General features: G+C 41.2%; 1 protein-coding gene across 1 annotated transcript in view; it reads right to left on the bottom strand.

Moving 5' to 3' along the window:
* Nucleotides 1–24,513, bottom strand: part of megf11 (multiple EGF-like-domains 11) — a 257,142-nt gene that overhangs the window by 40,832 nt on the left and 191,797 nt on the right. Inside the window, exons 14-15 of the mRNA XM_063004150.1 lie at nt 13,171–13,317; nt 8,712–8,846 (exon numbers count right to left, since the gene is read on the bottom strand). Of these exons, the coding sequence (XP_062860220.1) occupies nt 8,712–8,846; nt 13,171–13,317 (282 nt within the window). The remainder of the gene's footprint in view (nt 1–8,711; nt 8,847–13,170; nt 13,318–24,513) is intronic.

The raw sequence follows: 24,513 nt of genomic DNA, 5'->3' as shown, positions 1-24,513 counted from the left end.
AAGGTTGGGTAAAGTGAGGTAGGGAAAAGTTAGGGTAAGGTAAGGTAGGGTAGAGTAAGGTAGGCTAAGGTAAGGTAAGGTAGGGTAGGGTAAGATAAGATCAGGTAAGGTAAGGTTGGGTTGGGTTGGGTAGGGTTGGGTAAGGTAAGGTAAGGTAAGGTAGGGTTGGGTAGGGTAAGGTAAGTTAAGGTAAGGTAAGGTAAGGTAAGGTAGGGTTGGGTTGGGTAGGGTAAGGTAAGGTAGGTAAGGTAAGGTAAGGTAGGGTTGGGTTGGGTTGGGTAGGGTAAGGTAAGTTAAGGTAAGTTAAGGTAAGGTAAGGTAAGGTAGGGTTGGGTAGGGTAAGGTAAGGTAGGTAAGGTAAGGTAAGGTAAGGTTGGGTAGGGTAGGGTAGGGTAAGGTAAGGTAAGGTAAGGTAGGGTTGGGTTGGGTTGGGTAGGGTAAGGTAAGGTAGGTAAGGTAAGGTAGGCTAGGGTAAGGTAGGATAGGGTAGGACAGGGTAAGGTAGGGTAAAGTAAGGTAGGGTAAGGTAGGGTAAAATAAGGTAAGGTAAGGGGTGGTAAAAAACAGAAAGGAAAGACAACTAAAAGACAAAAATTATATAGGTAGAGACTTGCTACATAACATACAGTACCATGAAAAGTACCATGTATACAGTACCATGAAAATTTGACCTCTAATTTCTTCCATTTCTGAGAGTTAACAGTTTCATAAGACAAAGACAAGGCAAGAAAACCTGGCGGCCTTAAAAGATTATCAGTTTTTACTACACATTTTAAAAGAAACTGGAAAAAATAGTGGAATTTATTTATGAAATTCATTAAAAGAATATAACTGGTATTTATGGAAAAGTTGCAGGTTGCAAACCCACCGCTTACCAAGACAAGCATAAAGCCTTGTCTCACATTTGCCAAAAACACCTTACTGATCCCAAAGCCTTACAGACTAATAATTTACAAAAACTTAAAAGATCAGGTATTAAATTACCACAGCATTCGACAATAAATCCTTCATAACAGAAGCCAAACATTGTGTTGGTAATGTAATAAGTTGGGGATGATTTGCTGCTTTAGGGTCTGAGTTGCCAAAATTGTCAAAACCATGAATAACCCAGAAAAAGCAGTTACCAATGCAACAACCTGAAGTACTAGATCAAGTCTAGTGACTAGATCAAATGGCTCAAAGAATGAAACCCCAAAATTAAGGCATAGAAGTGGCCTAGTCTTGACACTGTAGCAATGTGAAAGATCACCAGTTATTTCTTTATATATAAAAATAATAATAATATTCACACCAAGACAGATTCATACATAGATTCATACATACATATATTTAGATAACACAACATGCAACATACAGCATGAAGATAAATAGACAGACAGACAGACAGACAGACAAATAGATAGATAGATAACGTTTAGCAAGGGTGCCCAAATATTTGCTATTTACGCAGTAGAGTATCATCAGGGCAGCACTGTGGCTCGGTGGGTAGCACTGTCAGGGTGTTACTGTGTGCTTTGTGCCCATTGAAAAGCTGGGATAGGCTCCCGACCCTAATTGGATAAGCGGTAAAGAAAGTGAGTGAGTATCCTCATTTCATGTATTTATTTTCCATATATCTATTACTAAGAAAGCTGTACTGTATTCATTACACTATTTTTATTTATGCTGCTGAAGCTTGTTTCTTTGCATTGTACCCATTTGTTGTATGCTGGACTTTCTTGAAAGGTACCCTTGTTAGAACACTGGTCTTAAATGTACATTTTCATTATTTCACCTGGTTGGCCAGATTCTAAAATCTGCAGATGCTGGACATTAATGGCTGTGATTTTATTATCTGAGATTTAGAAACTTGATTGACATATCATCATTGACATATCATTAAAAGCAGAAGTTTCATTAAGCTTTCCACATTTTAGATTCACTTCGTATGAACCATTCATACCAGATTGTATTAAATCTATGTGTAATAAAATATATATAAGCATTACTTCATTTTCCCCAATGACACTGCTTTACCTGTTTTTTTTTTTGCAACAGGTTAATGAGTGCAGTACCAATATAAAATCTAAATCAATTACATGGTCGCTTTTTACTAAATGGACTCTTTTCAGTTTCAATTAAGAGATTTGTACAATCTATGTGGATTTAATTAAATCTGAAATCTGTCATGTTTTTTATACTACTGTCACTGGCTGCCATGTATCACCATTGTTCTGTATTCTATGTAATGCAGTTCTTCAAAAGTCCTGCCAGAAACCATCTTTAAATTTGTAGATTTAATAAAAAATGGATTAAACAAAGCCTGTAAATAAATAAAATAGTGATATGCTGTCTGTTGAGCTTGCTTACTATGTGTCTTTTTATTACAAAATCAGTGTTGGGCTTCCAGTTTCTGAGATATTTGGGATTTTCTGGATTTCTGCTGATACACTGAGCTTTGTTTTAGTCATAATGAAAGATTGAGACATTCTGCCTAAACTAGATACACACAATTATAGTTTTCATTTACATTTAACAGTACGGTACTGAAAAGCCTGAATTGGCATCTTTATATTTGTTTACAATCCTTTTCAAATCTGACGTGTCTGAATTGGAACATACATGTATTATTAGTTTATGCAGAGTGACTGTACATACTACACACATATGTATATACAGTGTTTTTTTTATATTGCTGCAATTTGTCATACTGCTGTATAATAGCAACTGCTATTATATAATCAATATTTTTTATTTTGTTCTACCCTATTTTAGTTACTCTAACTGGATTTACTCTGTGCTAGAGCTGCTGTAATACTTGAATTTCCCCCATGGGGATCAATAAAGGAATCTTATCTTTATCTCTATCTCTATCTCTATCACTATCCTATCCTATCCTATCCCATCCCATCCCATCCCATCCCATCCCATCCCATCCCATCCTACCTACCCTATCCTACCCTACCCTACCCTACCCTACCCTATCCATCCATCCATCCATCCATCCCATCCCATCCTATAAAACCTCCTTATACATTTTCAAGTCAAGTGGACGGGTTTTGTACATTTTGGGTTAATACTTCAGCTATCATACTTATGAACAAACTTAAAGAAGATGCAAGAACCTAAATCAATCACCAACTGGGTAGTGAGAATGTTCTTCCAACCCTTTAAACAAACTGTTTAGTGTCTAGGTCCTTTCTGTGTGGAGTTTGCATGTTCTCGCTGTGTCTGTGTGGGTTTCCTGTGGAAGCTCCAGTTTCCTCCCACAGTCCACAGACATGCAGTCAGGTTAATCGGATATACAAAATTGCCCTAGGTATAAGTGTGTGTGTGCGAATGTATGTGTAAGTGTGTTTGCCCTGTTATGGAGGGTGTTTTCTGCCTTAACAGGATGAAGCGGTGGTAAAACAAACAATGAATGAATGAATCCCACCACAGACCTACCCCACCCTGTGGACTTTCAGCACATTACTACATTTACATTTTTAACATTTAGCAGACGCTTTGGTCCAAAGCAACTTACAGTAATGTGACAGTATACGGTATGCAGTCTAAGCATTTGAAGGTTAAGGGCCTTGCTTAAAGGCCCAACAGCAGCAAATTGGCAGTGGTGGAACTTGAACCAGTGACCTTCTAAGGACCACTACAGAGTAGGTATTATTTAGGTGGTGGATCATTCTCAGCACTGCAGTGTGTGTTGTGCTGGTATGAGTGGATCAGACACAGCAGCGCTGCTGGAGTTTTTAAACACCTCACTGTCACTGCTGGACTGAGAATAGTCCACCAACCAAAAATATATCCAGCCAACAGCGCCCCATGGGCAGCGTCCTGTGACCACTGATGAAGGTCTCAAAGATGACCAACTCAAACAGCAGCAACAGATGAGCGATCGTCTCTGACTTTACATCTGCAATGTGGACCAACTAGGTAGGAGTGTCTAATAGAATGGACAGTGAGTGGACACGTTATTTAAAAACTCCAGCAGTACTGCTGTGTCTGATCCACTCTTAAGAGCACAACACACACTAACACACCACCACCATGTCATTGTAACTGCAGGGCTGACCTACTCTGTGGTGGTCCTGTAGTGGTCCTGACCATTGAAGAACAGAGTTCAAGCAGATGAAAAAGTATGTAGAGAAATAGATGGACTACAGTCAGTAATTGGTAAGTGGAGCTGATAAAATGGACAGTGAGTGTAGAAACAAGGAGGTGGTTTTAATGTTATGGCTGATCAGTGTATAAGACGAAAGCTGTGTTAATGTTTGGTTGTAAAAACTACACTAGATCACATTATCATCTATGACACACATCAGTTTAGATTTACAATTTCCAGCTTCAGTAAGAAATGTATGCCAGAGCCGGGAGTGAGACGGGACTAATTAAAGCATAAAATTTCCTTTTGCATGTATTATTAATCATAAATTAGTAAACCTCCATGCTGTGAAAATATACAGCTGTACGCAAACTGCAAAGCTGCAAACACAGACAAACACAGACAAACTGGCATGATTATTGTACCTCTCCGCTATAATTTTTAATATTATTTGACGGAAGGACCCAAATGTTTTCCTCCACTACCAAAGCAAAGTAACTGATGATTGCAGGGTAAGAGTACTTCATGTTTTAGGTCAGTAAAGCATGTTTTTTACTCGAAATGATGAACAGTTTAACATCGAGCTCTTCTTCACCAGGACCCAACAGAGAGAAGACTTCTAAATGAAAAATAGAGACAACTTCTCATAATAATTAACTAGTCTTTTCATGAATTAAGGAAAAGCAATGGGCCTATATAAAATTCACTTTCATGACTTTCAGGGCTGTCTCATGAATAAATGTTTAATATGTTGAAGCAGAAAAAGGATCGAGTCTGGGATAGAGGACTAGAAAAAACTGTGGGTTGATTTGTCCAAATTGTAATTACTGGAAGAAAGGTAGGGCTCATGGGTACTAGAGCAGGCCCACATATTTCTCTCTGTAGTTCAGTCGTCCTCAGCTGGCTGCTTATGCAAAGACCCGTCCATGAGTGTTCTAATGAAGCTCTTCCAGGCAGGCAAATGGTGCTGAGAGGAAGAAATAATCCACCCGAAACGAGCAGAAGCGAGTCCCTCCGGCTAGTAATAATAAGGCTCTGCTTTGAGAGTGTTGAAAGAGGCCTTTCTTCAAGGAGAGAGGAGGTCCGTGGAGATCGGACTATCGAAATAAGCTGATGTCACAAATATTTAATTTGAACTTTTCTTTAAAGAAGACCCTTATCTAATTTCTGATTTGTCAACCTGCATTACCTACGCAGACAGACGCCGATTTACCAAACAGCCCTTTCGTCTTCGGTGACAGAGCAAAATCAGTGTTGTGTGATTAAATCTGCCCTGCCGCCACCCCAAACCAAGAGTATTAAAGACACAAAGACCTGATAGGATCTTAATCTGAAATGAAATCTTCAAATGAGTCAAATGGCAGAAGGCGGCTAAAATATTCACTTTATTAAAAATGTACACAAGCTCTATTTTAGCTCGTTGGCACATTGGTCGTCCTTATTCTAATGCAGGGCGAGTAGAGGTGGCACAGTTTAATACACAAGGAGGCTGAAAGATATGCATGGCCAGATCAAACGTTGATCATACGGCTTATGGCCAAGTACATAGAGTTAAGCTTATTTTTCTTATTGTTATTTGTTTTTGTGTACATACTGTAGCATGTTTTAAAGTTGCCTACCTGTCAAATAAATCTGGCAGAGTGACATTACATTCCAAGCACCAGAACTGTTTCTAACCAACTCAATATTAATTCAGATTATACATCTGGTAGATCTGAACATGGGGTGACACGGTGGCTTGATGGGTATCACTGTTGCCTCTAAGCAAAAAGATCCTGGGGTTGATTCCAAGGTGGAGTGATTTCTGTGTGTAACCGGTAACTACTAGTCCTGTCACAAATGTAACCAAAGTGTAAAACATGATGTTAAAATAATAATAAAACAAACAATGTTTTTGTGTGTACATATAGGCTTATTTCAAACTGGGTGGCTGCAACATGTTCCAAATAAGTTAAAAACGAGGCATTTTCACTGGAAGAAAACAAACGTAATCAGCTGCTGGGTTAGCGGTGGCCAAGTATCTTCTAAAGTACAATAAAATATTTCCAAAAGCATAAATGCATAGGTGCATCTTAACTAGACAAAAAGAAATATGGACTTCAAATGCTGGAGAGGGAAACGACTCATGAAGGGGATTTATGTATTATGAAATATTTCATCCTCACCAAGTAGTTGACACATCAAAAAAGATTGAAAATAATATTTTCCCTCTCCGTTAACAAAAGGCTCATAATGTAACAGTACCTAAGTGCTTTTATTTCATTTGATTTATATTCACAGAGAGAGTGATGCTGAATTATTGACGTGGCTTTGACGATGAAATATACCCCTGCCTTACACAAGCAGTGACAAGCTTTCATTGTAGCACACGTGAATTACACAGCAGTGCAAGGTAGACTATTTTTAGCCATACGTATGTTTATATACACCGATCAGCCTTAACATTAAAACCACCTCCTTGTTTCTACACTCACTGTCCATTTTATCAGATCTACTTACCATATACAGTAGAAGCACTTTGTAGTTCTACAATTACTGACCGTAGTCCATCAGTTTCTCTACATACTTTGTTAGCCTGCTTTCACCCTGTTCTTCAATGGTCAGGACTCCCACAGGACCACCACAGCGCAGGTATTATTTAGGTGCTGGATCATTCTCAGCACTGCAGTGACACTGACATGGTGGTGGTGTGTTAGTGTGTGTTGTGCTGTATGAGTGGCTAAGACACAGCAATGCTGATGGAGTTGTTAAACACCTCACTGTCACTGCTGGACTGAGAATAGTCCACCAACCAAAAATATCCAGCCAACAGCGTCCTGTGACCACTGATGAAGGTCTAGAAGATGACCAACTCAAACAGCAGCAATAGATGAGCGATCGTCTCTGACGTACATCTACAAGGTGGACCAACTAGGTATGAGTGTCTAATAGAGTGGACAGTGAGTGGGCATGGTATTTAAAAACTCAATAATGCCCCATAATGCAGATGTGGCCCTCGGTGAAAATGAGTTTGACACCCCTGATCTAACTGTTTCGTAGAGGCTCATTAAAAATACTGTGTGCATCAGTAAAAAAATATTAATTTGTTTGTTGTTGGTATAATCCCAAGAAACTAAGAAATGCAACTTTTTTTTTAATGCATTTTCTCCCCTTTTTTTCTCCCCCTTTAGCTCATCCAATTGCCTAATTGCATCATGCTTCCTCTATGCCGATCCCTGCTCTGACCGAGGAGATCGAAGCTAACCCACATACCCTCTGACACGTGGGCAGCAAGCCGTATGCATCTTATCACCCACACATTGACGAGTGTTGTGCCACCTAGCGTTGTGTACGGAGAGACACACCCTCAGTGTAGGTGCCTCTAATCAGCCAGCAGAGGTCGTAATTGCACCAGTCTGACAGAGAGAGACCCATATCCGGCTTAGTCCCGCCCATCTGAACAACCGGCCAATCTTTGTTCATGTGACCGCTCAGCCTCAGCCGGCAAGGCAGAGCTGAGATTCGATATGATGTATTCGAGATCCCAGCTCTGGTTGCAGCGTGTGTTTTTACCGCTGCACCACCTAAACGGCTAGAAATGCAACTTTTAAACTTTATTTTTTTGTGAAACCATTAAAGGGTTAAGACAATTATTAAAAATAAATGTAAAAAATAAGTTGCTGTATGCAGTGAGGTCTTTTCTGTTACCCATTTTTTGGTCGATCATTACATTTCTCACTATTTTCACATCTGGATCAATGTTGCCGTAATAAATGAAGTGTGGTCACTTAAAAACGTTACTTTTTACACCACTTGTTAACAGTGCCCATGTGCACAGGCAGTGTGTGAAGCAAAGATAACAGACTGAACCCAGAGAGCTTCAAATAGGAAGTCTAGATATGGTCAGGATTACGACTAAAACAAATGCCCTAACACGATATTTCCCAGTTGCATGCTCTCTGTAATTTAATTATGCATGAAAAACAAGAACTCACATATAAACTAATCTCTTTACTCCTTTCTGATCCCATTAAAAGTACATTTTGGAAGGCTACGTACTGTTTAATTGCCCAACCTTGCTTGTCTTTTTTTCTTTTCTTTTTTCTTCTCTTCAAGAGCATTGAACAGAGCCTCAGTATCGATCTGCCTCCTCAATGTTTGTCTCAGTCAGAAAGAATGGCCTCAGCAATATTCAGATTTCCTCTGAAGGTTATTTGTCAGTGTCAGTAATAATGCCAATTATCTGCAGCGCAGTGGAGCAGCAGAGTCAGCTCAGTGTGCCAGCGACGGGGGGGGGGGTGATGGTGGCAAGCCTCGTCTCTCGCCGTGTACCGTAATGTACCAAACTGAGGCTGGCACGCTGCAAGATAATCATCAACTGTATTACTCTAATGTTGTTACAGTTTTACACATAATACGTGCACCTGCAGGTGATTTGGGTCTTAACACAATGTCGTTTCATTAAAGTTATGCATCAAAAGCTGTCATCATCCTTTGTAATGAACTGGATGTGCATGTGCAGTCGTTGCATCAGCTGGATCAGAGGCTGTTTAAACATTAAATTCATGCAATCTGTTACTCTAGAGAAAACGGGGGAAGGAAACGGGAGGAAGAGGGGTGGAAAATATGAGGGAGGGAAAAAAGAGTTACTTGCCTTGGTTGCACAGGGGGCCGAAAAACCCGGACAGGCACTCACAGTGGCCTGTAACGTGATGGCATGGGCCTGTGCTGTGTACACACTGGGGGCACGTCTGACTGCAGCGGTGCCCGAAGAACCCGGGAGAGCAGGCTGATATTAAAAAAGAACAAAAGATAACAGAAACTGATCATTACAAGCTTCAAATCAATTAAAGTCATAATTAAAATTTGTTTAAGCAAATGGTAGTTTGATAGTAACTGATAGACATTAATGATTATTATTTAAATGTTTTGGGCTATTCTACACAGTTATTAGGGCGCATTCATGTAAGAAGCGGCAAAATGGCTTTTGCACTGACTGTGCCATTGTTTCCTATGGATTGTGGAAGTGTCGCTTAGCTTGCCGCTTCTCTTTTTCCGCGTTGGCCTTGCAAAGTTTGCTGCTGACCTTTTCAAAGTGCCTCCAATGAGACGAACTGTTTAATATGACGTGATAAAAGTGACTCAGGCTGTACGAACAATGCTTAATGTGAACTAAGCTTAACGTGACTTATTATATTAAAACAACAAGCGAGGAATTTCATTAGTGGAGAGAACTTAAGAGCAGTAATAATTAAGAGAGGTTTAGTGATTCAATGTGGTTCTTTTAGTACATTAAACCACGTTAAGCTTTTCAGACTCTCAAAAAAGCTGATTCTTACATTTTCTCAGAACCTTGAGCTATAACACAAGTTTAAAAGTGAAACAGGATGAAAATCCAGCTAAACACAGATACATGTGAGCCGCTCAGGTGGCGCAGCGGTAAAAAGACACGCTGCAACCAGAGCTGGATTCTGAGTACATCATATCGAATCCAGCTCTGCCTTACTGGTTCGAGGCTTAGTGGCTGTATGAGCAACGATTGGCCGGTTGCTCAGTTATGGGGCGGGACAAAGAACCGGATGTGGGTCTCTCCCTGTCAGAATGCAATTACGACCTCTGCCGGCTGATTAGAGGCACCTGCATAGAGATGAGGAAGAGTGCCCTTAGGGTGTGTCTCTCCACATGCAACGCTAGGTGGCACAATACTCATCAACGTGTGGGTGGCAAAAATGCATCCGGAGGGGATGTGGGTTAGCTTCGATCTCCTCAGTCAGGGCAGGGTTCGGCATAGACAGAGAGGAAGCACAATGCAAATTGAACAATTGGATGATGCGCTAAAGGGGGGAGAAAAATGGGAAAAATTTAAAAAACAAAAAACAAAGATACATGTGGACGCTTTCAGAGTGGATTTGACGGTTTTACCCCACTGCTCGGCTCAAGCCGAATCTTGAATGCGCCCTTGAATGCGCCCTTAAAGAAATGAGCGTCTCTTGATAAATAGATTCAAAATATATGTACCCTGCCCACCCAAGTACCTGACTGTGCAGTAATATGAACACACCCGTTTGTGTTCACAATTAAAAGTAAATCCTTTTACTAGAGTAATATAGCATGCAGATGGCATTTTAGGGTTAAATCAGGAAAGGCACCTGACATAAAATGGGTATATGGGTGTCAAATGGGTATATGGCAACCCCTAAATGTATGGGAGCAGCCCATATAATACAGATATATATATATATATATATATAATTTTATAATATCCAATCGAGCATCCAACAGATGGTCATAATGTTATGCCTCATATATGAAAGATTTTATACAACATTTTTTCATGTGGTGTTAGAATATGATACAATCAGCATTAATTGATCTGCATGCAAAGAAAACAAAAAAGTTTAAAATATAAAAAGAGAACAATTTTGTACATTCTCTTGTACATTCAACATTTTGTAGATTCTACAGTAATGTGTTTTAGTGATCTGAAACATGAAACCTGAACAGGCAGGACTAGAGCTAGACTGTTCTTGACACATTAAGTACAAGTGTTTGATAAATTGTGCATAGATTAATGTGCAAAACCACTGAAACTTGCATATTCATTAAGAAAAACATGCATAACAGAGAAGGTGGATATTTAACAAGTTTAAAAGACCCAACCCTCTGTAGACCTGTTAATGAGCTAACCAGCTTGCACATTGTTACTGGTGTTTAATAAATCAGGGCTTAAATCTTATCAAAAGGAGTACAGACACAGATGAGATCCCTGGAGCAATCCTGTATTAAAGAGCAGTTATGACTGGCTAGCCCAGCACACCCGCAATTCTAATAGCAGATACGCTATATGGAGAAAAGGATTGGGGCACCTCTTCTAATTATTGAATTCTTATATCGTGGGCTTATACTGCACCTCATATTGAATTTTTTAAATACAACCCCAAATCAGAAAAAGCTCGGACAACGCAAATAAAATAAAAACACAGTGTTCCTTACATTTACTTTGACTTTTATTTGATTGCAGACAGTTTGAACCTGAGATATTTCATGTTTTGTCTGCTCAACTCTATTTCATTTGTTAATAAACCTCCATTCCTGCATTTCAGGCCTGCAACACATTCCAAAAAAAGTTGGGACGGGGGCAATTTAGGGCTAGTAATGAGGTGAAAAAACTAAATAATGATGTGATTCCAAACAGGTGATTGTAATCACAGTTTGGTACAAAAGCAGCATCTAGGAAAGGCTGAGTCTTCAATGAGCAAAGATGATCAGAGGATCTCCAGTTTGTCAACAAATGTTCCAACAAAATTATTGAAATGTTTAAAAACAAAAAAAACAAAGAAAGATTGGAAGGGATTTGCATATTTATCCCTCTACAGTGCATAACATCATTAAACGACTCAAGGAATCAGGACTCAAGGGCGCAAGCTTATTCAAAGTCTTATTCAAATTCAAAGTCTTGTGAGAAGCATTGTCAGAAGAGATCCCATAGAGGTCACTCAATTTTACAACCATTTGTTTTTAACCTGGGATGTCCAACAAGCTTATGGTCAGGTGTCCAAAAACTTTTGGCCACACAGTGTATATTCCTACAGAAAGCAAGCCAATTCAAAATAACCTATTTAATAACCTTGTTTATAAAAATACATTGTTCTATACAATTATTAACACCAAGTTTCTCAATAATTTGTGATGTCACTAAAGGGAGGATAAAAACAATGTCTTAGTAACTCAGCGATAAATAGAAAAGGCTTAAAGAGCATTAGTGGCTTTGTTGTGACTCACAAGAAGTGCTGCTCCTCACTCATTCTTCTTCATTAGGACATTTATTTGCTTTAACGGATGTACTGCTAAGCAGTGAGGGGATGCACAGTGGTTTGACCTTTCCTTCTATGGACTGCGGACCCCTCGTAATTGAGATAACTGTTAAACAGTCGATAACGTAGACGAAATAAATCGCATCCCTTTTCTCTCTCTTTTATCCCTAAGCACCCAGACTCCTTTTAAATCTCTGCCCACACCCCAAAAATAAAACATGTCGCCGGCCTCTTTTACGGCTTTTGTTGACTTGAAAATAATCAACAATCAGCAGGCTTATCACTCGAGCACACCGGTGGACGGGCAGAGAAAGTCGAAAATGTGAGAGGCAGCTCTAATGAAGGCCACCTGGGGCCTTGTTGCCTCTCCGGGAAGCAGAGCCAGGAGTGTTGCTGGAGTGATTAGGACCTGGCCAGTGATGAAGGGAGTGCAGCCCTGCATTAACGACTCGGGGTTAAGTGCCGCTCCCGGCGGACCTCGCTTGGACGCCGCGATTGACTCCGCATGGATGTGCTTGACTTTGCTGTTTTTGATTTGTGTACTTCGGGGAGAGAGATCTCTGAGGGAGGGCTTACTTTTTTTGCAGGAAGTGCCTCGGTAGCCTGGGGTGCACACGCAGGTTTAGTGGCTGTATGAGCAACGATTGGCCAGTTGCTCAGTTGGGGGGCGGGACAAAGAACCGGATGTGGGTCTCTCTCTGTCAGAATGCGATTACGACCTCTGCCGGCTGATTAGAGGTGCCTGCACAGAGATGAGGAAGAGTGCCCTTAGGGTGTGTCTCTCCGCATGCAACGCTAGGTGGCGCCAAACTTATCAACGTGTGGGTGGCAAAATGTATCCGGCTGCTGCCCATGTTTCGGAGGGGATGTGGGTTAGCTTCGATCTCCTCTGTCAGGGCAGGGTTCGGCATAGACAGAGAGGAAGCACAATGCAAATTGAACAATTGGATGATGCGCTAAAGGGGGGAGAAAAAGGTGAAAAATAAAAAAGCAGAATCTTGAATGCGCCCTTAAATGCGCCCTTAAAGAAATGAGCGTCTCTTGATAAATGGATTCAAAATGTACCCTGTCCACCCAAGTACCTGACTGTGCAGTAATATGAACACACCCGTTTGTGTTCACAATTAAAAGTAAATCCTTTTACTAGAGTAATATAGCATGCAGATGGCATTTTAGGGTTAAATCAGGAAAGGCACCTGACATAAAAACTGTGTCAAATTGACTCCGCATGGATGTGCTGGACTTTGCTGTTTTTGATTTTTGTACTTTAGGGAGAGAGATCTCGGAGGGAGGGCTTACTTCTTTTGCAGGAGGTGCCTCGGTAGCCCGGGGCGCACACGCAGGTGCCGTCCTCGGGCGAGCACGAGCCTCCGTTCTGGCAGGAGCAGGTCATGGAGCAGTTGGGTCCCCAGTAGCCCTGAGGGCAGACGTTGTCACAGTGGATACCTATTAAAAACAACAACACACATGAGCACGGGCTATTAGAGGCTAATTGTGTTTGACATAGGTCAATGCTCAGGGTTTTAGCTGTGCATGCAAAACATGAATTTAATACAGACATTGTGTGTGTTGGCTTTTAGAATGTCTTTATTATTTACAATAACCCCTAAACCAAGTTTAAACTTAAAATACTATCATGTGCATGTGTCCTAAATACTTAACTTTTTTACTCATGTTTAGACAAGTACAAAGGCTTACCACTTCACCACCCAAGCAGTCTATTCTGTAATGATGTAGGTGGCCAGGGCCCTTTCTGTGTAGAGTTTGTATGTTCTCCCTGTGACCATGTGGGTTTCCTCCGGGTGCTCCGGTTTCCTTCCAATTGTGGTATAGTTGTGCAGTAGTTTACCTTAGTACCACTGAAGATATCATTCTATCATGTGCACCTTTGATAAGTAGGTAGGAAGAGCTTGGGTTGTCACTCGTTGGTGGATTGAGTAGCTGGCACTAGTGGCAACTAATAATGTCATAAGACTAATAAAACATTTATTCATTCAAACCACCCTGAATGTGAAATGCATATGTGAAACATGTATGTAGCAAATAAACATAGATTTGATTTTAAATGCCTCCAGTGTGGCTGTGACTGCATATCTTTTATGTGGCTGCCACCAGAAGTCCATCCTGGTTGGCACCCACGAGATGGATTGTTAGAATAAACAGTTGGCTGTATTTCCTTTTTAACCACTGCCAGTTTCACTCGTTGTCACTTGTTGGTGGATTGAGTAGCTGGCACTAGTGGGAACTATTCTCCTTTGTGCCCCCTTATCCCCCGTGTTTTCTGTTTGATGGGGGTGATCTCTACTCTAAAAAAAACGTGTTTGCCTACATCACTTCCACCACTCCAGACTGTGGCTCCTTAGCCAAACTATTGTTCTACCTTGGTTAAATATCATGCAATTGGGTCCATTCTCTACACCACTGCAGGTAAGGGGTTTCACCTGGCACCAATCCATTGTAGGGCAACATACACTTCCATTCCACTATTTACTCACTCTATTTACTCACTAGTAGCAAATCCACATTCTGTATGTTTTTGGGGGTAGAAGGTACCAGAGTATTTGGAAGAAACCCACAATGCCAACCAAAAAAAATCAAGGCATGGATAAATGTGTTAAATACTACAATAATACTCAAACACAGAAAAATAGTTATACAGCTGTAGACTAGCACGCCCCCTATGACACAGAGTCATGCCATGCCCTCTGTCAATCACCCATCATTTGGAACCAGACAGCACCTGTTGCATTTCTGCTGCGGCAGTGAGGAAAATTTCTGACAATGTGCATGTTAGATGGCCTGCCATGTCGATAGCACCCCTGCGATTTGAATTTGAGAGCTCAAGCTCTTCAAAGTGGTTGGCTAACGTGTAAGATCACTAAACCACCCAAAAGCCAATTTATTTTCACTAACTGATTTTTCCTGGTCAAAATCGTAGTGGGTGCACCGCCATGTGGAAACAATTGGCCCGATAAAGATAGGACAGGGTCTGTATCGAGCCTACTTGCCATATAGACTGGCAGGGGTGCCGATTGCGTTACATACCATTACGGCCCGGTAGAGAGCATGGTGGTGCTGATGACTGACAGTACCAGTTCCTTTAGTTGGCACTTCAAGTGCAGTCTCTGTGCCTCATGAACAGTTAATTCAATGAGAAAAATTTAGAAAAGAGATGGCCTGCCAAGTCAATAGCACCACTGAGATTTGAATTTGAGAGCTCAAGCCCTCCAAAGTGAATGGCTAGCGAATAAAATTGCAGCACCACCCCAAAGCCAACAGATACATCACACACACTCGATCTTCATTTAACATTAGTAGTAGGTACATACAAACAGTGACCCCTTAAGTTCCACTGCCTAAATTGCAGCTCCTATTTCCATATAATAACATGACAGCATTACACAAAATAATCAGTGAATTACCAGATCCTATTTTATAACCCCCCCTGTAGTTTTAGACTTTAATTGAGTGCTTGTTTTGAAAGTGAAGGTCATGACAAGCTGAAAGAAAATTATTTCCCGAGGGTACTTTTCACTAAAGACCTGGCAACCTCTTAAGTCTGAACAGCACACATCTGCATTATAGTAATGGGCCACCCTCTGTGCAGTCGTGTGTCCTGACTCGGTACACCAAGTATTTCTATTTTCTTATAAGTGGCAAATTTCCAAAATAAGTGGCAAATTATATTTAGAACTGATTCAGAAAACAACAGTGGTATCAAATACACCGATCAGCCATAACATTAAAACCACCTCCTTGTTTCTACACACACTGTCTATTTTATCAGCTCCACTTACCACGTAGAAGCACTTTGTAGTTCTACAATTACTGACTGTAGTCCATCTGTTTCTCTGTATGCTTTGTTAGCCCCCTTTCATGTTACAGAGCAGGTATTATTTAGGTGGTGGATGATTCTTAGCACTGCAGTGACGCTGACATGGTGGTGGTGTGTTAGTGTGTGTGGTGCTGGTATGAATGGATCAGACAGAGCAGCGCTGCTGAAGTTTTTAAACTCCTCACTGTCACTGCTGGACTGACAATAGTCCACCAACCAAAAATATCCAGCCAACAGCGCCCCATGGGCAGCGTCCTGTGACCACTGATGAAGGTCTCAAAGATGACCAACTCAAACAGCAGCAATAAATGAGCGATCGTCTCTGACTTTATATCTACAAGGTGGACCAACTAGTTAGGAGTGTCTTATAGAGTGAACAGTAAGTGGACATGGTATTTAAAAACTCCAGCAGCGCTGCTGTGTCTGATCCACTCATACCAGCACAACACACACTAACACACCACCACCATGTCAGTGTTCATGCAGTGCTGAGAATGATCCACCACCTAAATAATACCTGCTCTGTGGTGGTCCTGTAGGGGGTCCTGACCATTGAAGAACAGGGTGAAAACAGGCTAAACAGATATGTAGAGAAACAGATAGACTACAGTCAGTAATTGTAGAACTTCTATATGGTAAGTGGAGCTGATAAAATGGACAGTGAGTGTATGTCAGGCTAGATGTATGGAGGGAGCAGAAATAAATGAAAGCAGTGTTGTTCTAAGCTATATAAGCACAATTGTAACATCTCTTTAAAACCCAAAATAGCGAGATAGAAAAGAAGTAGCGGACAGCATGAGTGCGCTTCTATATGCTAGTCTGAGAGCAAGGCTAAGCTAAACACCCAGGAGGCCGTATGTGTATGCTCCGAGCTGAGTGGCAGTGCACTCAACATCAGTCCCAGTTTTGAAAACTCTAAGTTTGGGGGTTCAGGCGTTCATTTGGGGGCTCTTGGCTACGATGCCGTATGTATTTTTGATCAGACCAGGCCTCCCTGCCAGTGCAGCATGTTCATTAACAGGGCCGGGTCCCCAGCGTGGCCCGGCCTTCTCTCCTATTCTCTTTCAGCTTTGCAATGACTTGTGTGGAAAGCAGTGGGGAAGAAGTCCACCAAGAACACACACACACACACACACACACACACACACACACACACACTGGCCGTCTGAACAATACTGCAAAATAGAAGATGCAGTATATAATGTATTTCTAACATGCACATTTACACATATTGTGTACAATGACAAACAGTAGGAGCGCCATCATGGTCATAATGCCATAATGCCTTTAAAGACAGTAATCATAGGCAAGGTTTAAACCCAGATTCCTCCAGGTCACCCAAGGAGGATGAGTTCCTGCTGAGTCTACACACACCCATTGACCTATAGGGCAATTTAGTGTCTCCAATTAACCTGACTGCATGTTTTTGGACTGTGGGAGGAAACCAGAGCTCTCTGTTTTACTTTTAAATTCGTGTTATAGCTCGAGGTGCTGAGAAAATACTTTTCCGAGAGTCAAAGACGCTTATCGTTTAAAAAAGCATCAAAGAGAATCAAACCACCTTGCAATACTAACACTGCTATACTAGCACTACTACTACTAATAATAACAATGATATTAATAATGAGTATTATTTGACGGTGAGTCACGGCAAGTCTAGTTTCACTAGAATACCTTGGACATGGCATCAATCCATATCAAGTCTTCAGAGCATCAGCCACCACCCCTAAGGGAGCATTTACATGAGAAGCGTTTTGCACTTCGTTCACTGCGTTTTACAATTACTGACTGTAGTCCATCTATTTCTCTGCATACCTTTTTAGGCTGCTTTCACCCTGTTCCTCAATGGTCAGGACCCCCACAGGACCACCACAGAGCAGGTATTATTTGGGTGGTGGATCATTCTCAGCACTGCAGTGACACTGACATGGTGGTGGTGTGTTAGTGTGTGTTGCGCTGGTATGAGTGGATCAGACACAGCAGCGCTGCTGGAGTTTTTAAGTACCGTGTCCACTCACTGTCCACTCTATTAGACACCCCTACCTAGTTGGTCCACCTTGTAGATGTAAAGTCAGAGACGATCGCTCATCTATTGCTGCTGTTTGAGTTGGTCACTGCAGTGCTGAGAATCATCCACCACCCAAATAATACCTGCTCTGTGGTGGTCCTGGGAGAGTCCTGACCATTAAAGAACAGGGTGAAAACAGGCTAAAAAAGTATGGACAACAGTCAGTAATTGTAGAACTACAAAGTGCTTCTATTTGGTAAGTGGAGCTGATAAAATGGACAGTGAGTGTAGAAACAAGGAGGTGGTTTTAATGTTATGGCTGATCGGTGTATATGCATCCACTGCTGCAAAAACTGCAAGGTTTCCAAAATAAGATTGCAGGCTGTGGTAGAACAAGGTCTCCAATGCATCCAATTTTTAGGGGTCCCAGAATTCCTAGTGGCACCCCGGATGGTTCATTTAAAAAGTAATACGGTGAAAACTCGCATAGAATTTTTAAAAAAGGAGAAAATACTCCATAAAGAAAGACTGAAAAGTGAGAGTTCAGCACACATTCAGTAGCACAGTCACATATGGAGCTTTCTGTTCACTTATTCATACACAAAAACACAAACACACACACACACACTCACACACACACACACACACACACACACACATTTCAAGCACCCTTTTAAGCAGCAGCCTTTTCTCAGGAGCCCTCATTTGGAATTTCCTTTGACGACGGCTCCTCTAAACAAGTGGCATAGCCATTAAAGCAGCATTAGTGACTCTGCTTTGAATTAGACCTCGCTCTAGTCCTCCGATCACGGCTTCCATACCTGCACAGCCTTCGTGGAGGAGCGGAGAAATGCTGGTGGTGGTACATACTGATTACATGGGGGCTGCGAGCGCGCTGCGTTAACGCCAGTCTGCACACTTCAAAAAGAGGGCAAGCTTAATTGAGAAAAAAAAAAACAGCCCTTTACAGCCAAGCCAATGAATGAGAATAAAAAATATATAGTGACAGCTCAGTGGTGACGGAAAATGTGCCTGTGCAGTGAGAAATAAAGAAAGAAAACCCAAAAGAATGTCAAAAAGGGACAAAGCCCGAGCCTTTGTAGATCAGATGGGGAAAAGCAAATCAGTGTCAGAACAAGCCAATTAGTAACTCAACAGATTGTACCACATACTTCACAAAGTTGATCCACTTTATGAATTAAGGTACATAATGCACTAACACAGTGGTCACCAACCACCGGGCCATCATTTATTACCGGGCCGCACAGAATAAAGAAATAATTCATTATTTCAATCACACTCTGAAAGATGTTTTATTTTGAAAAACTGGATCCTCAAATAAGTTCGAGCGTTACTTCCTAGTCATCTATGATGACCCATTTGTAAACATGCCTGCTGCATCGAGCAAGTCCATGCTGGAAGAGGATCAACAGCTAGAGATTGCAAATGACGGTGGACTTAAGACAGTGGTCCCCAACCACCGGGCTGCGGACCGGTACCGGTCCGTGGGCTATTTGTTACCGGGCCGCTCAGACAGAATGAGTAATTAGCCGCTCAGGTGGCGCAGCGGTAAAGTACGCTAGCTCACCAGAGTTAGGGTTTCGAATACATCGTATCGAAGCTCAGCTCTGCCTCTCCGACTAAGTTGGGTGGCCACATGAACAACGATCGGCTGTTGTTCAGGGTTAGAGGGTAAAGAAAGTCAGATCATAGGTCCTCATAACGGCCCCTGCTGGCTGACTGATGGTGCCTGCACAGGGCTGAGGAATAACGCTGGTGGGGGTGTGACCCTCCGAGCACAGTGCCCGTCAAGTGTATGAACTCGACTTGTGCAGGTGGAAAATGCAGAGTCTGTACTGACTGTACGTGCCGGAGGGGGCGCATGTCAGATGGGAGGCGTCCTCAGTCAGCGGTGAAGAATCGAATCAGGGTAAATTGGACACGACTAGACTGGGGGATAAAATTGGGGTAAAAAAGTGGGAAAAATAGTAAATAAAAAAAAAAAAGAATGAATAATTAGAGATCGCTAGAAAGACAGTTTGAACTGCTTCTATTTCGGGTGTTACTGTCTTATTGTCACCCCTAAGTGGGAGCAGCGTCTCGTTGCAGCGGAAAAAGTTCATTTTACACTGTTTGTAAGCAATATTATTATATCTTCCCGCCCCCGTCGGTCCGTGAAATTATATCTTCTGTGAACCCGGTCCGTGGTAAAAAAAGGTTGAGAAACGCTGCCTTAGAACTATGTTTCAATAAACTTCAAACCTGCCAGCGTTTTTTGGATTAAAATCCAGGCAGAATATCGAGAGATTGCTACAAAAGCAGTGAAAGCACTGCTTCCATTTCCAACATCCTATCTTTGTGAAGTGGGATTTTCTGCAGTGACGGCAACCAAAACATAGTTGTGTAGTCTGGAAATAAGGAACACACTTCGCATGTTATTGTCTCCTATCACCCCTAGGTGGGAGTGTCTCGTTGCAGTGAAAAAGGCTCAGGGTTTCCATTGATTTTCCATACTTGGTGAGTAGTATTGTTATGCACTTTGTGTTTATGTCTATGTGTTTTGCTTGTCGTATTATTTTATTTTAAATCCCCCCCCCCCCAGTAGCTACAATATACAGTGCAGCCTACCATAACGATTGAATGTAAACCTAGAACATCCAGGGATGGTGCACGGCTTCCACATTTCCACAGATTTCACAGAATTGGTTGGGAGTTTTACCTGACTTGTGTTTTTAGCTGCTTTAGACTTCTACACCTTGGATATTTTGACCAACCGATTGCTAACTGAATTGCTGTAGGATCGCAAGGACCGCCTCATAGTGCAAATGAACCCTGTAAATGTGAGGCACTTGAATCCCACTTGAGTCTTACTATTACACCACAAAAACTCACTGTTTTCTTATTTATAGTTTACTAATATTAATCACTTTCTTCATGAATGAATGTATTGATTTTTGCCTTGTTTTTCTATTTCTGGAAAGCTTTTACATTTAGCTAAAATATTCTCTGTAGAAATAACGTGAGGTAATATCTATCAAAAGTGAGTCTCAATTTTCAGTTGCAATTATTTTATATTGAAGTGAAGATCAGTCAGTAAACAAATAGAGTAGACTGTGGCTTACTGCCCACATGGATGCCAAAACAGCAATCTCCATTTAAAGAGCAGGCTATTTCAGCAATAGAATGAATCACAACAACAATTTTGATCATATTGCCACTCTCAAAACAAGCCTTCCTGTCAAAAATGGTCCCCCAGTTATCCAACTTCCTGATCATAACAGACATGCTCCGCTAACATTACTCAGCAGACACACAGTGTGACAGGATAACGTATCACAGTTTAAATAATTCTTTAGCCCCCCAAAACAGACAGTCATGAAAAATGCTCCCCACTGAATACAAGCCTGCTAGCTTAATATTTCTAAAAAACAATGTGCTTCTCTCATTCCAGGAATGTTAAAGCAGTGATGCTTTAAAGACATTAGAGAATTCTGTCCCAATGTCAGGACTACAAATCTGATAAGGTTAAAAAAGTAGACTCAGTGGCCCATGAAAAACAATTTCCACAGCCGCTGTGATATATGTGCACGATGAAATGCTGTAGAGATTGAACAGTGAACTATCCAGTTGGGAGCTTTGCAGAGTTTGCAATGCAACGATGTTATTCTTTTTTATACTGAAAAAAGTCTTGCACTTGCAAGAATAAGACAACCCAAATGCCAAAGTCACTAAAAAAAAAGCGCATATTTGTAAATTTATAAGGTGTCCAAAATAACAGAAACAGAAAGTCTTTTTTCGGGTCTGGTTTCCCCAGAATTACTAGGCGTTTGTTTGTTTGTTTATTGGGATTTTAACGTCATGTTTTACACTTTGGTAGTTATTCATTGCACAAGGTTCTCACTTGCATGTCTTTGGATTGTGGGAGGAAACCGGAGCACCCGGAGGAAACCAACGCGGACACGGGGAGAACATGCAAACTCCACACGGAAAGGACCCGGACCGCCCCACCTGGGGATCGAACCCAGGACCTTCTTGCTGTGAGGCGACAGTGCTACCCACTTAGCCACCGTGAATTACTAGGCGTAGTGCAGTAAGACGTTGCGGGACCCCGGCTGCGTTCTTCCTGAAACATATTTACTAGGGCTGTCACGCGATTCAATTTTTTAATCGAGATTAATCGAGATTAAGGAACCAAATTAATCGTGATTAATCGACTGCAAAAATAATTAACCAAAATTTGAAGTTATGCACATTTTTATTGCAAGAAATAAAAAAATAAGGCAAAACAAGGCAAGATTATTTGTGTAGCACCTTTCAAACACAGTGGCAATTTAAAGTGCTTTACTTTAAAATTAAAAGCATTAAAACATTCCTAGAACCTCAACAAAAAAAATTATGATAACATTATTAAATCTTAATTATCTTTAGAATGTAAAATATTTTATTTTATTTAAAATAACAAGTCTATTCACATTATCTGGCAAAAGTGAGGATCTTTTCCTGTACATAACCCTGCTACCCAAAACAGGCGCTCAACCATTTCTAGATGCAACACATATAACGTCATGTAGCCCCACATTGTTAACTATGTTAAAGCGTCTACAGTCCATTGCAATCCATTTAACACCAGTGTTTGTAGTGTTCCCACGACGTGTACAGTTCATGGACTTTCCATCCAAATTCATCTGAAATAAAGTTAGACTGAGTCTGAGCTCATTTAGCCTATAACGTGTATCCGTGCGCTCAGATGCCTGACAACACAAACGCAAGCTTTGACCAAAGATGATATTAAAGTGTCACTTAATTAATGTAATTTTGTCTAGTGATGATTTCTCACGCTGAAAACAACAATTATTATTTAAAATACCCGATATTTCGCAATATGTAGCAGCAGCAGCTTGAGTAATTTGTAACTCACGACCGCAAACTGGAGAAAGACCGGTGTTATCGTTATACAGCATAAACTCAATGTTTTTATGTTAAAGCAGCGCAAATTACCACAGTGATGCATGTTTAAAGTGGCACAAACATAGTCCAGTAAAACATCATTTCATAAAAAATTTTAATCTCGGTTAATTTTTTTATCACGATTGAAATTTTAACACGTTAATCGCGTTAATTAACGCAATTAACGAAAGACCTAATATTTACCCTTTCAATTATTTTCCAACTTAATGCTCTGTCCTACTACATTAACTGTAAGGGCGCATTCACATGAGAAGCGGCAACATTGTTTTTGCACTGACTGTTTCCTAAGGAGTGTTTCCTAATGCCAAGTTCACACTACACGATTTTCCAAGTCGTCAGGTCGCTGTACAGTTCACACTACACGACTGGATCTCTTGTCATCTGGAGTCTTTCAAGTCGGTGTGGCTTTCACACTACACGACTGATCGGTGATAGGGGATCACACACTACACCATCTATCACCAACTGGAATCGCAGGCGAGCTTCTCTGGTCTCCCAAACTACGTTTTGTCTAAAAATGCACGTCGACAGATAGCGAGCGATCAAAGTTTGTGCGCTGATGTGCAGCGTAATATCAAGTAGGAAAAAGAAATTAATCTGAGTGGATTTGGCTACGTGGTCAGCAGGGATTGATGTTCTAAAGTGAGTTGGAGGTTAATAAATATTTTTTGCAATGCAACGTTGGTGTTATGTTTTGTAGAGAACGATAAGGTCAGAAATACTGTTCCTGTCCCACCTTTTTACAACTCCTCCCCTGCGTTCCCTCTCACCCCGCATCTTGCGTTCTCACTGGCTGTTCGACACTGCACTCATTGCCAGTCGGCCAACTCATATCCAGATATCTAGCATGCTAGATACAGTATATATCTTTAGTCGCCTCAAGTTGTTGAGCAGTTCACAGCGAATGCCGAGTTGCTCCCGAGTTGTGTGAACTAGGCATAAGTGTTGCGCACTGTTTACTTTTGCTGTGTTGGGCTCACGATTTTTGCGAGTTCACCTGATTGAACTTTGACCCAGTTTGACACTGACCTTTGCAAAGTGCCTCCAATGAGACAAACTGTTTGATATGACGGTCAAAGCGACTCAGGCAGTACAAACGCTTAATGTGAACAAAACTTAACGTGACTTATTGTATTAAAACAACAAACGAGGAATTCCAGTAGTGAAGAGAACTTATGAGCAGTAATAACTGAGAGAGGTTTACTGTTCCTATGTCGTTCTTTCAGTACATTAAGCTTTTTTTCATGATAAGCCTTTTAGACTCTCTCAGAGAAGCTGACAGGTCTTCACATACTTTTAGCCATTTGGTGAAGTTAATGGTATGGCTTTGGCTATTTAGAACTGGATTTAAGTGCAGTCCCTCTGTTAAACATTATGATTGAGTTGGTGCACTCATGTTCCCACTCTCTTTTCTTACTACTTACTATCTTTTAGAAGCTCTTCAAACAGTTGTCTCTAGATTTTAATAAATCAGTGCTATACAGGGCATGTCTCTTGAGATTCAGTCTGCTTTGTGTGTCTCTTAGGCCTATTTGCACCCTGGTGACTCCATTAGGCAGGGCAGATGGCAGAGACCAGGACAGGATTTAGAGCGTGAGGTCTTTGTCTGACTGGCTACTTCTCACCACTAATGAAAGCTGAGTCCTTTCCTAAAATAGGTGCTAGAAGTGTAGACACCGTGTAATTTTTGAAGTCCGACTGTTTTGTTTCCTGCTGTACACGGTTCCTGCGTCTAATTCTGCTAATATGGACATACAGGTCCAGTTTAGTACCACTGAAATGCTGCTCTGTGTGACCATATGGCCTTTAGTTTCTTCCTGAGAGAGCACAG

Source organism: Trichomycterus rosablanca, chromosome 11, assembly GCF_030014385.1.
Source record: "Trichomycterus rosablanca isolate fTriRos1 chromosome 11, fTriRos1.hap1, whole genome shotgun sequence".
Classification (NCBI taxonomy): Eukaryota; Metazoa; Chordata; class Actinopteri; order Siluriformes; family Trichomycteridae; genus Trichomycterus; species Trichomycterus rosablanca.
This window is presented reverse-complemented; position numbering and strand designations above follow the sequence as displayed.